General features: G+C 54.5%; 1 protein-coding gene across 6 annotated transcripts in view; it reads left to right on the top strand.

The window, feature by feature from the left end:
- CAMKK1 (calcium/calmodulin dependent protein kinase kinase 1) overlaps positions 1-17,444 on the top strand; it is a 93,823-nt gene that overhangs the window by 47,204 nt on the left and 29,175 nt on the right. For all 6 annotated transcript variants that reach the window (XM_080562894.1, XM_080562893.1, XM_080562898.1 and 3 more), the window contains 7 exons: positions 1,130-1,177; positions 2,560-2,613; positions 9,621-9,672; positions 10,246-10,379; positions 10,965-11,001; positions 13,364-13,385; positions 15,185-15,273. In XM_080562894.1, the coding sequence (XP_080419020.1) occupies positions 1,130-1,177; positions 2,560-2,613; positions 9,621-9,672; positions 10,246-10,379; positions 10,965-11,001; positions 13,364-13,385; positions 15,185-15,273 (436 nt within the window). The remainder of the gene's footprint in view (positions 1-1,129; positions 1,178-2,559; positions 2,614-9,620; positions 9,673-10,245; positions 10,380-10,964; positions 11,002-13,363; positions 13,386-15,184; positions 15,274-17,444) is intronic.

Here is a 17,444-nt window from a genome sequence, read left to right as displayed (position 1 = left end):
CCCAGGGAAGGCAGGGGAAATTGAGCCTTTATTACCAACGTGTGTGTCAGGGCTTCGGTTTTATTCACAGAATATAGCCCCGTGGGCTCAGCTAAATGGTGCCAAGGCACAACCCAGCTGCCGACAAGCAGATAGCAGGAGGAGATGCTTGAAGAAAATAGATGGAGCTGAGCAGACCCAGAGCAACCTCTTGGCCTGGGCTGACTCCTTGGCACCCGGTGGTCTGAGCTCTGTGGCCTCCAGTGCCAGGAGCTGGTTGGCACCTTGTCCTCAGCGTACAGATTCCTCGTCCAGGACTAATCTCCCTGCCGTTGTTGCTTTTTAACTCGTTCATGTTTTCAGCTGCCGCAGCATCGTGCAGCCAAGAGCTGCAAGGGTTCACCCGGCACCAGCACAAAGTCTGATTTTCTTGTACTTAATGAGGACGGAGGGGCCAGCCCCAAGCGCAACGAAGCTGCAGAGCTCTTGCTACCTCGGTGGAAAAAAAACCATCTTCCTTTAGGTAGTGCAGTGCTAAAGGGAGCCGTGGATTTAGCATGTGCGTGAAATGTTAGCAGTGCATTAATTACAACCCTGCCAAGGCCATCTGTCTGCATCCACCACCCGTCAGCCCCCCGGAGCTGCGGAGCTCGGTGGCTTATAAACCAAGCCCAGGCCTGCTTCGGGGTGGTTTTATTTCACTACTGTCAGCTGAGGGGAATCCCTTGTTTGTTGCGTTGCAGAGGAGCGTGACTGCGTTTTCTCCTCAAAGAGCAGCCCGCGATTCGCCTGGGGCCTCCACGGGTGCAGCCAGGCTGTGCCAGGTGCTTGTCCCCGTGGCACGAAAGCTGCTGTCGGATGCCCTCGGGGACTGTAAAGGGCCAGGGTTGGTTGGGCTGAGCCCGGCGCGGCGCTGGTGCCTCGGGGCAGAGGTGCTGCCGGAGGTGCTGCAGCACAGCTGGGGCTGGAACTCGGCCGTGGCAGCTCTGTCCTCAGCTGCCAGAAGTGCCGCGCTGGGAGCCTACTGGGGAATGGTTTAAGTGAGGCTCAGCCTTTCGTTGTTCAGCACGCCACCTCTGCTCGGTACTGAATCAAACTCGGGCATTTCCTTTTACCAATACCCTAATTTTCTTCTCCTTTTGATCCACAGGACTGCGTGCAGTTAAACCAGTACAAGCTGCAGAGTGAGATAGGCAAGGTACGTTCCTGGAGCCTGTTTGTCGCAGGCGACCGCATGCACACGCGTACGTACGGGTGGAAAGTCTGTGCCAGCCCCAGGGGTCTTACTGGGCAGGCCTTCCTGAAACCCGCGTTTGTTTTCTTTGGGGCTTTTATGTTTGTTTGTTTGCCTTGTTGGTTTGAGCAAGTTTTGTTCAAGGTCAAAGTGGAACGACTTCCTCTGGCATCTGCATTTGTTTCCCTTCCCTCTGGAGGTGGTTAGGTTGGCTTTCTTCCAAGGGATTTGCTTGCCAAATGTGACACTAAGTGCTTGTGATGCATAAATACAGCCCAACAAGGAGAAAAAAAAAAATCAGGGCAGGTGTTTGGTCCCCGCCAGGACTAGTGTAAGTTTTAATTTCAGTGAACGAGCTGCTGGTTTAGTTGTAGTGCCTGCTTCAAAGACGCAGAACAGTTCAGGAGAGATTCCTCCAAAGTTATTTGGAGGTCCAGGCTGGTGAGCAGCTCAGACACCTGCGTGCTTGGACACCTGCCAGCGCTGCAGATGGGTCCTCCAGCAACTCTGCTTTCTGGAAGCTTTTGCCTACTGCTTTGCAGTCAGCATGTTGCAGTCAAAAGCAACTGCGCGCTGTGCTGCAGAGACTTTCAGCGCGGGTTTTATTAGTTCAGACTCCTCTGCAAAGCAGGAGGCCCCAGGCTGGGAGGGGATGCGCCCTGCCGAGGCACGTGGGGGATCCAGCAGGGCATAAGGCTGGGGGCACCACGCTGCCTGCTGGGGGAACCACCACGAGGTGTGCTGGCCGCTGAGGGCTGGCTGCGACCGACGGCTTTTGTTGTTGGCTTCAGTCTGATTGAAGCAGAGTGCGAGGCCTTCCCCCAGCAGTAGGCTTGCTCCTGCCTCCTTCCCTGCACCCCGAGGTTAGCAGAGGGCCTGCTGGACCTGCTGTCCTGGGTCAGCCGGGGGGCTTGTCCGTCTCCTGTGGGACCTGGACCTTCATTCCAGCTCTCCTTGAAGTCAAGAGAGGTGTTTTGAAGGCTGTGGTGTTCATCCCACTCGTTTGTTCAGCAGACATATGTCAGGGTGATACCTCGCAGTAGTCTCCTGCTGAAAATGGGCTTGAGCAGGAAAGGTGTCCAGGCAAAGTTTCCAAACTTGCACCAGAAATCATCTGCTGAAATGATGCGATCTCCTCCCTCCCCATGTTTGACTTGAGACAGGCAGCGCCTTTGTCTCGGGGCAGGAGGCGATGAGCTAGCACGCACCTCCTCCAGGCATTAATCCTCAGCAAGTGCCCGTGGCGCCATCAGGGCTGCCGAAACATGCAAGGTGGTGCTCTGCCAGCCTTGAGCAGCAAGGAGACAAGGTGCTGAGCTGACGGTGCAATTTGTTTTTATTTTTAGGGTTCCTACGGCGTTGTAAAGCTGGCCTACAACGAGAACGATGACAAGTATTATGTAAGTGTCTCTCTGCTTTGCTCACTGCTGCTGCCACTGCTCCTCATTCCCTTCTGCACCCCTGAGAGCCACATCCCCCTTGCCTTGCTGCTTTTAGCAGATGCATTTCTGATCCGGGCAGCACGCAAGGCACCAAACCTCCCCGTTAGGCAATGTGCTGCTGGCTGCGCACCTGCTTGCACACGTACACGGCGAGAGGGAAACCGGGTGGGCTGCGTTATGCAACACACGGGGACCTCGGAGGCAGGCTGCAGAAGCGTGCTGCTGAGTTGGCTTGACATTTCTGGCTATGAAGCAGGTCACCTGAAATCAGAGGCGTGTGTGGGCTCTGGTACTCGGCACCTGCTGTGCGTCGGAGGCTCAGCCTGCAACGAGCGCGCCTGTTTCCCGAGGACACAGGAGGGTTTAGCAGAAAGATGCTGAGCAGTGCCTGGCTCTGCGGTACCTTACCCCCTTGCAGGATGCCTCCCCACACGCTGAACGGGGTGCAGGTGTCGGATGCAGTGCAGAGAGCACTCTTAAATGCTTTCCTGAGCTGAAGCCAGAGTTGAAGGGTTTGGGCTTCAAAAAGGCTGCTTATGCGGAAGGCTCCTCATCTGTCACTGCCATTTCAGAGGCAGGCAAATCCGAAAGGTCCCAGCTGGGGTTCCTGCAAAATCCGCTGGTGGAAAACACGTTCGTGTCCCTCGGCTTGCCCTGTGGCTAATTTTGTGTGGGCTGAGAGCAGGAGCTGGGCAGCCGGCGAAAGGAAAGCTGCGTGTGGAGGTGCCTGAGGGCTGGGGGAAGCGGCTTTGCTTTGAGCAGGTTGTGCTGGGTGGGCGTCTGCTGAGCGGTGCCGGCCAACCCAAACCCAGCTGCTCAGCAACGTGTGCGTGCTGGGGCCAGCCCGTGGCAGTCCTGCTCTCCCTGCTGCGATGGAGCAGCCTCGGGGGTGGTAAGGGACCTGTCAGGGTGCCTGGGCAGATTCGTGCACTGCTGCTTGCCCCAGCACACAGCCGCCGGTCCGACAGGGAGGGGAGTAGCAATGTGCCGTGGGGCTGCAAAGCGTCCTCGCTCCTGTGGGGCTGGGAGTGACTGCAGTCAGCCCTGCTGTTCCCCAGCCGCTTTTTTCCCCCAGCGCTTGGATTTACAGGTGACATGCCAGGCTGGAGGGCCTGGGTGGGAGCTGCATGCCTGTCTGTAGCCCTTCTGTGCTAGCATCAGGCACGACATTGCAGGAGGAATACCGTGAACCGAAGGATGGAAGAGATGAGACAAAAATCTGGAAGGGGTGCCCTGGAGCTGGCCCAGCAAAGGAACCGCAGTTCTATGATTCTGTGATTCTTTCCATCCCCTGTGCCTTCCAGGCTGACTCACCCGGCGCCCTGGAGCACTGAGATTTCCACCAGCTCCCTTCCTCTGCTGCCCTCCCACTGCTCCCTCTGGTGCCTGGAGCGACACAGCTTTGCCCTGCATCTGTCTGTCCCCGCAGCCTGACCAGGGTCCGCAGCACAGAGCGGGGAGCGCATCACATCACATCACCTTTATTGCTGTGATCACATTTTTTCTTTGAAAATCGTGACCTTTACGTTTCGGCACTGGCTTTCAGTGGCGGGAGTCGCAGTGCTGCTCAGCGGGGCAGGGCAGTCGTCATACTGCGGAAGGGGAGAGGTGGGTGTGGAGCATCGCGTGCTGCCTCTGTCCGTGTTTTGGGTGAAGGTTAACGCCCGGGATGTAGATCTAGCTGGTCAAAGCCAAAAGGGAAAGCCTGTGTCCCGCCTAGCCTGACGCGTGTTAGTTAATCCCCACTTAATCTCCATTTCTTCTTCTAATCTAGACAAACGCTTTAAAGCTACTGCAGCCGGAGTGGCTCCCGTGTCGGGACACTTCTGTGTCAGCCTCGCCACCCGCTTTGATGCCCAGCCCAGCGCCGCAGGGATGTGCTCTGTGCTCTGCCCTGCTCCTCCCTCCCCGTGTTGTGGGGTCGAGGCGGGGGCTGGGGCAGACTGCAGCAGGGACCTGCAGCCACCTGCATTTCATTGCCGTGCACGTAAGCAGAAGGGAGGGGAGAGGGCAGATGGCTGCCCTGCCGCCCTGCAGAGGACAGGCTGCGACGCTAACGCCTGAATTTCGTGTGCTTTCCAACCTTTCGGCTGGGGCAGTAGGAACTTTTTGCCTTCCCCCATCCTTCCAGGGGCTCGTGCTAATGTTTTCCAGAGGGGAAGCCTCTCCCAGAGAGACCTCCACTTTCCCAAGACGTGAAAGCGGTCCAGGGGCTGGCAGGCTTTTTGAAGCTTCAGAGAAGCCGGAGCAAATTGCATAATTAGCTAACGGTTGCTTAGCTCCCTGCGCCTCCCGGTGCGTCTGACCAACGTGCTGCTTCCAGCGCTGAGATAACCTCCGCGGGGCTCTGCCCATCGCTCCTGTCCGAGGCTGCTGCAGCACACCCTGACCCACCGTTACGGGTATCGAATGCAAACGTGTGCTACCAGCCACTGCTAGGAGCGACTCTGGTTCTGGGGAGGGTGTTTTCCCCCAGATCTGGCTCTGGAGGGTTGGTTTTGTCCCAGTGGTGTAAGGCAGTAACAGATAACGGGAGGAAATCAGTCCTCGGTTGGCATTTAGTGAGCAGCCCCACTGGTTGATTCACGTGGCATGAGGCCAGGACGCTGCTGCCTGCTTTATTTTCTTTAAGCAAGCGTGCTGCAATAAAAAGGAGCAAAACTTTAAAGCGGAAGGAATGATTCTGGAGTGTAATTCAGAGCGTGACACCCCGATTCTTGCTGAGGGACAGGGCCCTTTGCTAGTTCTTTGCTTAAATGCAGAATTTGGAGGTACCACAAATTGAATGTAGCTCCTGACAAAGCGAGTGGAAAGATTTCTCTTGCTTTAATGAGTTTTGGGTCTGGCCTAGAATTAGGAAAAACTCTGATCGCCACATCTGGGAAAAACGTAGATGGGCTGTATTTATTTTGTGGGCTGTTCGACCTTCTGTTAATGATGAGAAAGTGCTTCCAGGAGCTGCTGCGAACAACCGCAGCGCTGGGAAGCTGCTGATTTACACCAGCGGATGCAGGGAACACGTCAGCCTGGGGAAATGGAGCAGCCAGCACCAGGTACATGACTGGTGCCCCCTCCGAGGAGGAGACCCCCAGGGCGGCAGAGCTGGCTCCCGGAGCAGAGACCCCGCCACGGCGCTGGATTCTGGCTGCTGGGGAGCGCGAAGCCGCTACAGCAGCGTCGGCAAGGCTCTGCCAAGGAGCTCGTCACAGCTGGAAAGGTTTCGGTGTCACAGTTTGCAGGAGATGCTTTGACAGTGAGTAGGGGAAAAAAGGCAAAAAAAAAAAAGCCAAGCTCTGCGAAAGAGCAGCAAATAAAAAGCGAAGGCAAATGTGTCCAGGCGGAGATGGAGTTTGGAGTCATTGTGCTGATGGAATTTGATTCTGCCATGCCTCAGGTCATGTCTCCTTCCTATTTCCAATCTCTAAATCAGCTCTCAGAGAAAAGTGGTTATGATGGACATTTGTTACGCTAGCTCTGGACAAAAGCAATAGCATGGGAGGTTGTCAGGGAGTTTCCATTTTTTTCCTTTTTTAATCCGGTTTCCTAAGAAACAAGATTTGTGTGTTCGTGCGCTCCGCCTGCCTCTACCTCCAAACCTTTGCATCGAAGGCTCTTTTCTACCGAGTCACAGTGGTGGGGAGAAGTTCCTCCCAAACTGGTGAACCCAGAGAGCTGCATAAAGTGCTGCTGCTGAGGAAGAGTGGCCAACAGCAAGCCTTGAACCTTGCCAGCCCCTGGAGAGCTGGGACACGGAGGACGGTGGACGGGAAGGCACAGCTCCCGCGTTCCTCACCTTCTCTTGTACCTGCTGTTGAGCTGCTGCCAGCTCTGCTGCAGTGCACTCGGGACCAGGGAAATCATTTGTGGCTTACTCTCACAGCCCGTGCTGTTCAGAAGCAAGGAGCTGGATCACCCAGGGTTAAAGGGCGAGCCAGATTTTGGGGGCCTGGCAGCCGAGCCTGTCTGGTTTAGGCTTTTCTTTACCCACGCAGCTTTTCTTTACCCACGCTCCCATGGGAGCGGCAGGTAAGGACCATGCATAGGTTTTCTGCCCTTGCACAGGTCTGGGTCCTTTGCAACGCAAGTCCAATTAAAATGACATCCAAGTTAGCAAATAAAATGCCATCCTGAGTGTTGCGAGAGCATCACAAGGCACGAGTGGGAAGTTCCCTGAGCTCACTGGTTTGTCACCCTCCTCCCCCAGCTGAGGGACATTTTCGTGTCGTCATTACCAGACGGGGGCTTTGGATTTGAGGCCTCACTGTTGTGACAGCAGCTGTGTCCCAGGCATCCCTCCTGGGGTTTATTCACGTAATCCTGGGGTCTCCTTCCCCTGGGTGTCCTCACAAAACTGCTTCGCTGTGGCTTCAAGCTGCAGGGTTGCTAGGAGGGAGAGCAGGAGACTGAGATAATAAAGGTACATTAGAGGGGAGCACGGGGTTCCTGCTGCCTCTCGGAGGGCAATGTCACGGCCTGTGCCCACGTGTCACTCGGAAGGAACGTGGGCACAGGGCGCGTGTAGGGAAGTCTCCGAGGCTCCCTCTCTTCCTGAGGAAGCCGAAGCAATGCTTAGCAGTGCGAAGGGAAAATCCCTGGGCCTGGCTCTGAGCTGATTCTTTATCAGGAAGGCATTAGCTGAGTAATTAGCTCTGCCTGCGAGTGGAAATGTCACTGGCACTTTGAGGCCTGTGAGCCCGAAGGAGCGGTTTGCCGAGCATCCCTGTGCTGTTCCCATTCCGTGCAGCTACAATTAGTGGGGAAGCCTTGCCCTTGCCCTGCCAGCTCCTGCTGTAATTAGAGTGAAGCTTCTCTGCCGTGTGCGCTCGTCTCTGCTCTGGTGACCGTTCAGTGCCTCTGGCCTGCTGCACGGCGAAGTTTGTTCTCCATCCCCTGTTTCTGTTTGGAAGTGCAGGGGGTCAGGTGCTCTCTTCTCATCCAGCCCTGCTTGCATGACAGCAGACACCAAGGCTGTGGAGGTGGTGTGAGCACGTACCTGGCGCCTCTTCCCTGGCCGTGGAGGCGGCTTGTAGTCAGCTTGCCCACAACACAGTGACCCCCACTCGTCTCCCCGTCACCCCTCGTAGCATCCTGCAAGGAGCCCGGCTGGCAGCAGGAGCTCTTGTGCCCTCCGTTTCTGTCCACAAGAGCAATTTGTGTCGTCACTGGTGGCCCCCTCTGTCCCTTATGCTTCCTTCTGACCTTCCCCGAGCCTGCCCTAGGCAGGGCTGGGCTGATGCATCCGTAGCCGGGTGTTGGCTCAGCTCCTGGGGCTGGATTCCCCACGCAATGGTGCAGCTGGGTCTTTCCTGCAGCAAACTGCGTCTTCTATTTCTTGCTTCTCTAAAGTCCATTGCCAGAAGGCAGAGAAGACTGAGGTGGGCAAGGGGAGCCTTCTCCTCCTGGGCTGGAGCTGGCCGAGAGAGAAAAAGGTGTGCAGCACCCTGCAGACTTCCCTTGTGGGGAGAGAAAGTTAGGGAGTGTGGGAAGTCCTCTGGGCCTGGCCGTCCCCAGAGGAGGTTGCGCGCATCCTGGATCCCCTTTCAGCAGACTGAATCACTTGGCTGCCTGTGTTGGACACAGCCTCATGCTAACTGAGAGCTAAGTCCTCCTGAGCCTGTCTCTCGACGCCATCGTTCCCAGCAGCTGGCTCAGGAGCTGTCAGACAGGACCGAGAACCACACCGAGCCGCTTTCTGTTACACGGGTGCAAACCCAGAGGGTTTTGCTGGATCAGCGCCGAAAATAACGACTGAGTATCACGAGCTGTGAACCGTGGGAGCACGGGTGGGAGCGTGGGACGTGGGGCACGTGGCAGCGCTGCTGCCAGCAAGAGCAGCTCCAAGGAGCTCTCCAAAACGGCTCGGTGAGCTGCCCCTGGCGCGTGCATTAAACATAGGCAGTGTGCGGAGCCTGCCCCCGTGGCATTCATGCACAATTCCTTTGCATTTGACTGTGTCCTCTGGGAGTCCTTAGCTAATTGTATCTCACAGGGCTCATCCTGCTGGGAATGACAGATTTGGATGCTTAATTAACAAAAGTAACTACCCCTCCTAGGGGACGGAGCTAGCGGCCGTCCCAGCCCCTGGCAGCAGCCTGTTTTCCTAAGCAAGCCGCAGCAGGAGCTGGTTTCTCCTGACGTACTGCTCTCCTGGGCCCCGCGGGGCTGTCGGAGCGGCCCTCAGAAAGGTGGTTAATGCACAGAGAGGTGGAGGCACAGAGACTGTTCGTTAAACTCAGGCTGCCTTTTGTCGTGCTGTTAATCCCAAGTGGATGGCAGAAAAAACCGACACTGACGCTGCAGGGACCCGTGCGGTGTCTCGCTAACGGCCTGGGGCACGGCGGTGGGTCACGCTGCCCGTCCTGTGCATTGCTCTGGGGGTGTGAGAAACGCCTTGAGGGGCAAAAAAAATGTCCGTGAGCATGCACGAGGCATCCCCAGGCAGTGCAGAGCTGGGGAAAGGGCGGTGTCCTCACCTACCCCGGGTGTGTGGTGTAGGCTGAAGGGATGTTAGTGGTGTGGCTGTGATGCTCCAGCTCTTTTGCTTCATAGACCTTCTGGCGAAGCAAAACATCAGGTGGAGTAGCCTGGAAGCTGCTCTGACCTGCAGCATGGCCATAGCGTCATCCAAAAAGCAAGTTATTTAAAGGTCTGCTAAGGGAGCCCAGCTCTTCCCTTACGCTGTGGCCCTGCGTGCAGAAATTGGACTCCTTTTCCTATGTCCAATTTAAAATAAATCAAAACCATTTTTTTTTCCGCGGGAAAAAAATAAATGAAGCGAATAGCAGTGCCTTTAGGAAGGCCTGTGGCAGCGTGTGCCTGTGGTGGCCGTCTCTAACCAGGAGCCTTCTGCCCTATGCCGAGGGCAGACCCGAGCCAGCCTCCGATGCCCAGCGTGCCCCAGCCTCACAGCACCGAGCGTTTGGGCTCTTGGGTGGTCTTAACACTGCTTTTTCCTCTTCCTTCAGGCTATGAAAGTCCTCTCCAAAAAGAAGCTCCTGAAGCAGTATGGATTTCCACGTGGGTATCTCACACTTGGAGGTCTGCCTGCTGTCCTCAGCCAGGCAAACCTCTGCCTTAAAGCGCTGCCTGCCGGGGCTGCGGGACCTGGCCTCGTCCGAAAGCTTCCCAAGTAGCTGGGGGCTGCTTAAATACAGGGGGTAGTGAAAGGCCAGACAAGGATAAATTCAAAGCACTCGGTAATTAGGTTCCTGGCTTTGATTTTCGGAGTCTTTGAAGTGCTGGCTCTTCCCCGTTCGCCATCTCTGAAGCCTAACGAAGTGCTGGGAGTTGGGCAGGGCAGCCCCACTTCCCAGGGGCTCTTCTACCCCCTTAGCACCCGGCCCCAGTGCTGGGCCAGGGGATCTGGCAGACAGACCAGGCTGGGCAACCAGCAGGAGCTGCTCTAAATGTGGCTTGGCCATCCCTGTTCGGGGTGGGGACTGTAATGCTTTGGGGTGATATTAAGGTGATGAGATCTCCCCGAGCAGCTGGGGGTATCCTGCAGAGGGGCCAGCAGCTTCTCTCTCCTGCATGCCAAGTGCAGTTCTTCCTCAAAGTGAGTCCTCCCTCACTGTGTTATCACATCTGCAGGTCGGCCTCCTCCTAGAGGGTCTAAAGCATCCACTGGAGAGCAGCCAAAGCCAATGGCACCGCTGGACAGAGTCTATCAGGAAATAGCCATATTGAAGAAGCTGGACCACGTCAACATCGTTAAGCTGATAGAGGTGAGCTACTTCTGCAGCCTAAGCCACACTGAAACAGATCTGGTTTGTGTTGTGGCAAGAGGATATGTCTTCAACTGCTCCTACTGCAGCCAGAATTGTTTTAAAACAGGTGTTCAATAGTTAGGTTGGTGATTTTGAGTAAGATCATAGAGGTTGTGTACGACAAACCAAAACGCTTGTCCTGGGCTTTGGTGCTGTGCTGAGTGAAGGCAGCTGGGTACGCTGGTAGGAACAGCAGCAAGCTCTGACCGGTAAACTGGGGCGTAGACAAGCCTGGGAAGGTGCACACGTGCCAGGCTTCGTTGCCATTTTTGATAATGGCTGAAGTCAGACCAGGATAAGCAGTTTCTACAAATGTAGGTGGAAACCCTTTTTTTTTTTTTTTTCTGGTGACAGGTAAATCTGTGTCCTCCAACACCCTCCTCCCCTCCCAGGAATCTGTAAATATCAGCACAAGTCTTTCTTCATGCTCTGCAGCTCAGCACAGTATACAGGGAGCAGTAAAATGTTGTTTGATTAAAAACAACTCCTTCCGTGCTGTTTTTTTTACTCCCTCTCACCTTATCTCTCTGTTATCAATTGCAGGTCCTTGATGATCCTGCAGAGGACAACTTGTACATGGGTACGTGAGTCGTTACGCGTTAGCAGAACTGTCTGGGCTTTAGACCTAGCGGTGCAAGTAACTCGTGCTGGGACTCGGGGTCAGTACCAGGAGGAAACTTGTACCAACTTGAGCAGAGTTATTTCTTTTGAAAAGTTAAACATCAGTAAAGGCAGCTGAACTGGCAGGCCCCCTTGCATTGAGGGTAAGGCAGCCTCGTGTCTGAGCAGAGCTGCACGCATCCCCTTGACATAATGACGCTATGACAGCGGCTCTGCCCTCCTCTCTGTGTATGCCAGAGCCAGGAGAGAAGGGAAAGGTGCAGGAGGGCTTCTTGTCCTCTCAGTCTGGGGTTCCTCTCTCTGAACTTCTGTACACTGCGGATATTGGTAGTGACTCAAGCAAGCTGTCTCAGGATGTTCCCTGTGACCCCTGCAGACACGCTCACCTCCCTGATGAGCCTTGAGACCTTCTTAGCCTAATCCTTACCTTGGCTGTCCCGATGGAAGGTCACAGCTGACTGTGCATTTATGCCGAGGGTGGGAAACTGCCGTCCATTTTGTCTTCCTCTCCCTAAAACCTTGGAGGTGCCCCGATTTGGGCAAAACCCCAAGGGACAGGCCTGGGAGGGACTAGGGTGCCAAAGCTGCTGAGATGATGACATCTGCCCCTGTTAAATCTCTGCTCACCAGTAGCGTTCCCTGATGGCAGGCTTAAAGGCTGCTTCTCATGAAATGATTATGGGATGCTTTTTAAGCCGCCTGTGCAAGGCGTCTCTGCCTGGCAAATGAAGCCGTTTGCCTTTGAAAGGCCAGTGTTCCCTGTTGCTGGAGCCCCGTGGGCATTCCGGCAGCATCCCGAAGGTGCCAGCCAAGGCAGGCACGTGTGTCGTGAGGAGGGCGACCCCACTGAATGAAAACAAATGCATGAGGCAGTTCAAAAATCTGCAGAAAAGCTAAAAAAACAAATGAAAAAAAAAAAAACCAAAACTCTCCCTGTGGAGCAAGATAACGGTCCCAGAAACGGCAGCAATAGCAGCAGGACAAGTGGGAAGTCTCGTGGTCCCGTTGGCATTCCAGAGAACAACCAGAGAAAGCGGGGTTTGCTCACTGCTAATTACTGCTAGCCGTAAGCGCTGCGAGTACTCTCCTGCTGCGTGCTCAGTGGGAAGAGGCAGGGGATGGAGGGTGCTGAGAGAAACCAGAGCAACCTGTGCTGATACGAGATGGCTGAGTAATGCGGTGCTGCTGCCCACCGCCACGGCTATAAGCGGGGCCACTGCGTGCTTCGGGGAGGGCGTTCTGCCAGGAGCTCTTCAGAGGTGCAGCAAATCCCTTAGTAATTTGTGAGGAAAGAGCTCTCCCAGCAGGTAATGGCAGAGAGTTTTCCTGACACCACTTCTGGGTACACCCTACACGCCTGGCGCCAGGACCTTTAGTGGGAGCGGGCTGTGCTTTTTCGGATATGGATGCAGCCCTAGTGTGGTACTGGGTGTTATTGGCTTTTGCAGGGCAGGAGCTGAGTGATATTGTCTGCTTTAGTTTGTAGAAGGGGGCAGAGGACGGCCTCCAGCTGGCTCCCAAAGCGTTGTTCCCATCACCGCTGCTGTCATGCTCCCTGTGGTTTTGTACCCCAGCTTTTCGGTGGCTGAGATGTCAGGGGCTGCAGAGGAACGTTCCCCTTCCGAGGGAGCAAAGGGGCCCAGGCTGGGGCTAGGAGACCTCAAACATCTTCATTGTTTTTCTGCAAGTTGCTTCATATCCTAGCATTGCTACCAAGCAGTACTTGCTAAAACCCCAGTAATTGCTGCCAAAGGACCAGAAAAACACCCAGGGCTGGGGCAAGTCCCCATTTAACCCCCCTGCTCAGACACACAAACTCACATGCCCTACAAGCCTCAACTCATGCCAATAAATCCTCTGCAATTGTACCTGCCAGGGAGCATTTACCTCTCTGATAGCGGTGTAGCTGTGCTGCTGATTGACACAGCTGAAATGGAGCAATGTGTTCTTACAGCATCTCGTTTGGTATCAGCAATTTAGCAGAAATATCACACCAAACACCCTTCCCGGAGGTACTGAACGAGGCAGGACTCAAACCAGCAAGGGCTGACACCGGGAACAGCAGAAGTGTGGTTGGTAAATTAGCACCCGCCGTCTCCCTGCGTGGAGCTGGCAGGAGGTGGGGATATTTGTCTTTGAAGAGATGAATATTTTCATTTTGCATCCCCTGGTGTCCTTGTCATGTGGGAAGAAAGAAAGGTGCGGGAGATAAATTGATTTAGCAGGTTTGGGAATGGATGTGTTTTTATAGGTGCTAAAAAATGAATAAGCCTAGTTCTCTCTTCTGTGATTCATTCATGGTTTGATTTCCTTCCTTGCAGTGTTTGACCTCCTAAGGAAAGGGTAAGTAGTCCTCCTGGGATCCCTTGTGTTGAAATTTTTGGTGTTCGCTGTTAGCTTCCTGGGTGAAATGGAGATTTCGATCTGCACAGTGGGGCAAACCGCTGCCAGCAGGCAGGTGAGAGGAGACGACCCAGCTGCAGTTGCCTTCGCACCATTCCAGCCTGGGGGGATGCGGCGGGTTGTAATGGGCTCGGAGGAAATGCCCTGGTGTCAGGCTTTGCTCCAGAACATAAACGTGGTGCCACATCCCTATTAGATGCCTGGGAGAAAAGCTTTTTTATGGCATACTGTACTGGGATAGCAGCCCCATCTTCCTCTGACTAGGAAGGGCTAGGAAGTTCCAACAACATTCACTTGCCGCCTGCTGCCTTACTTTGCCCCCAGCATGACTCTGTCACGGGAGGCTATTTTGGTAGCACATTTCCACAGCAGGAGCAGGGACACGGCAGTGGGAGTCTCCTCACCGCTTTCTGCTGCACCTGGGCTGGGTCTGCAGCTCTACAGTCACAGCAAGGTTGGGATCGCTGAGCGTAGGGTGGGGAAGATTCCCCAAGGGCTTATTTCTCTCTCCAGCCCTGTGAACAAGGCTCCCGCACGCTGCCAGCTCCGGCAGGTTGCTGGTGAGAGGCTCCCAGTCTCCCTGGTGACCAGGCTGATGACTCTCCTGGAGGAGAGGGGGAGAAAAAACCTCCTGTGATCAGCCGAGGCCGGGACCAGGGAAGGTGCTGCCTGGCCGAGCGCAGCCTGCCCACCCCTAGCAGAAGGCAATTAGACCCCATTAGCGGCTCTGCCAGTCCTGCCGCTCACATTACCGGCAGAAAAATGTGCATGAGGAGGGAGGGGAGGCAGTGGTTAGAGAACTGCAAATTGGAGATGGTCCTCTACCAAACGGCAGCAGGGGGGAAGAGAGGAATGCTGCCTGCAGGTTTTTCTGCTGCTTGCCGAGGGGAAGAGCCCCGGAGCCTGGTTTGGTGATGGGTTGTTCTTGGCCAGGGTTTGACGTGCAAGGGCGGTGTTTCAGGAGCGCTCGCTTAAATCTAGCCTGCTCAGCGGGCATGTGTCCAAATGCGAGGTCCGGGGTAAAGCTGCTGAGCAGAATTAACCCCGCAGTGCAGTGAAGCCCTTAGCTCCTGCTGTTCGTCTGCTGGGGAGCAGAAGATGCTGACCGGCTTGTACAGCCTCTTTGCCCTCAGCTTTCTGCGGGTCAGGCAGAAGAGGGGCTTCTAGAGGAGAGGATGTGCACCTCTGAGCAGTGGGCACGCCCCAAGGGAAGGGGAGAAGCTGTTAACCAGCAGTTAATCCTGGTGGTAGTGAGGACCTCGTGGCTCACGCTGATGCGGGGCTGTGCAAAGCCACCGCTCACCCCTAGCCCAGCTCGCTAGTCCGTGTGTCACAGCATCCAGAACGGATGGCTACACCTCTGCTCTGGGTCACTGCACTGCTCTAAAGGAGCTGTAGCTGTGACATTCCCAGTGCATCTAGCTCCTGGTGCTGTCGGGAGGGATTAGGGGTCACTACGAACCTCAGCCCCTAGAGAAGGAGGCCGAAGCACTCAGTGCTGGTGGAAGCAGGTCCCCTCGGTAGCGCAGTGTGGGGGAAAATCCCAATGGCCCCTCCGAGTCCCAGGAACCCTCGGAGCTCCCTAAGGGCCTGAAGTGGAGGCACCTCTCCTGGACCTTGATCCTGGACCTGCTGGGAGCCCGTCCCTCAGCGGTGGGGCCGCAGTGATGCAGAGTGACGTGAGAACCCGTATCCATTGCCATTTACAAAGCACTGAGTTCCCTCCCTCTTTCCAACAGGCCTGTCATGGAGGTACCAAGCGAGCAGCCGTTCAGCGAGGACCAGGCCCGGCTCTACTTCCGAGACATCGTCCTGGGCATCGAGTACTGTGAGTACCACCACCACTGACAGCGCTTCACAGAGCGTGTGGGTCAGCCTGCTTGCCTGGAGAGAAACCTCTCAGCACCAGTGGGCTGTCAAACGAGCCAGCAACGTCCCCTCTAATTGTACGTGACAGCTGGTGGCCCTGCTCAGCTCGGGTTTATCAGGCTGTATCGCTGATGCCGGGAGCAGGCACTCCTTGGAAGGGACATTAGGAAAACAGTGGCTTGCTTTTTTCCTCTTTTTATCTCTTCTTGGAGAGAGTCTTTGAAAGCAATGGCAGTGCTAGGAAAGAGGCATTTGTAGTGACCTGGACTGAGTCAGTAGCTTCAGCTGGAACAAATCAATAAATTGTGGGGTTTGTGTCTGGGCTTCTCTTGTGACCTGTGCCTGCAGTGGGAGGATGCCCATTAAGTTGCCGGGAGCTTTCTTTTCTATAAGATAGGCCTCTGCAAGTAGCACGTGCAGCAGAGCTGGGCAGTTATGGGTGCAGGACACATCCGTACCACCCAGGGGGTTGTGGGCCACAGGGCGTAGGTGGCTTTCCACAGTGTTCAGTGATCTCACCATTGACTGGTTTCTCTGAACATCGGTGGACTAAAGAATTGGCTGTGGTTGGATGGCTGAATGTGAGGAGGAAGAGCCAATACAGCTTTTTCAGAGGGAATTCTTGCCTCTCAGACCTGTTAGTTTCCCAGAGGAGTCAGCACAAATGTAGATGAGGTGATCCTGTCACTACAATACACTTGAATTACCAAGCAGCTTTAGGAGCTTCTGTTAACAGATCCGGTCAGAAGAAACTAAGTTCTCTTGGCTGGCTGACCTCTTATGGATTAATGACTAGACAGACGATCAGGAAAGTAGGTGCACAGCGGAGAAAGGTCACCAATGCAGTTAAACCTGAATCTGTAACGTGGCCTGGGTTGTTCAATATGTTCCTAATGACCAGAAATAGGATGGAGTGCAATACGGGAGGCTGGTGACGATACTTCATCGTTAAGGATAGTCATTATTAGAGCTAACTGGCAGGAAGATGCCATGATAGTGAGTGCTGGTATGGTAAAATGGCAGATAAAAATCCATGTTGCTGAATGCAGGGTAATGTATGAGGGAGAGAAACAGCACTAAAAATATGTACGTCGTGACGGGCTCTAAATGAGCTGTTCTCACTCGGTCTTCATTCTGGAGAGTTCTCTTGAAAATGTCAGCCCATTACTTAGTGACAGTCAACAGAGCTTACAGGGTTTGCGGAATTATTGGGAATGAAATAAAGAAGAAAACAGAAAATATCATTATGCAGTTGTTTGGATCGTAAGAGCTCTTAGATACGAGCAGGGAATATCTTGAATGCTGTGTACAGTTGTGCTCAGCCTGTCTCGCAAACTGCTCTCTAGAGCTGAGAATAGCACAGAAGGGGTGATCGGGATGATCCCGTACAGAGGGGTGAGATTTTGATCCTCAGTTTTGATAATTATCACAGGATACGTACGGCAGAGGCATATAAAATCCTGTGTGTCAGGGAAGAGGTGAACACGGAATGAATCTTCTCTGACGGAAGAACCGAGGGGTAGCAAACAAAATAATTAGGTAGGAAGTTGAAAACAGAAGGAATTACTCCTTCATACAGCGGGTAATTAAACCATGACATTTATTGCTAGATGAGATGGCAAGTGCCAGAACGGAATGGGCTCAGAAAAGATGAGACAACTCCGTAGAAGAAAGGAGAATCGAGGGCTGTTATATAGGAGAATGCAGGCAGTTTGCCACTGGGAACGCGGGTACCGTACGCTTTGCATCTGTCTTCATAATGCTTTTCCCCCGGCTACTGACCCTGGCAGGAGACAGGGTGTTGGGGTGGGTGGGCCCCTGCTTTAGGGGGCTGCATCCTCAGCTCTGCTCCAGCAGCTTTACTACACCATGCACGGGTTATTGCTGCGCTGACCTGACAGCAGGGGTAATTGTGCTGTGCCCAGTTCCCTGAGGCTGCTCTAGGTTAGCTTGGCATCTCTCAGACATGGCGACTGAAAAATCTGGCTTACTTTAACAGTGCGGGTGCGTGATTTTGGAGGCAAATCTGAAGTCAGGGCAGCTAGCAGGGAGGGACAAGGCCATTTAATCAAGCAGTTGTCATCCCCAGTCAAGGAGCAGCGTGCGAAGCGTGAAAGGTCAGCCGTTTGC

This window comes from Anser brachyrhynchus (assembly GCF_964034855.1).
Source record: "Anser brachyrhynchus genome assembly, chromosome: 20".
Taxonomy (NCBI): Eukaryota; Metazoa; Chordata; class Aves; order Anseriformes; family Anatidae; genus Anser; species Anser brachyrhynchus.
This window is presented reverse-complemented; position numbering and strand designations above follow the sequence as displayed.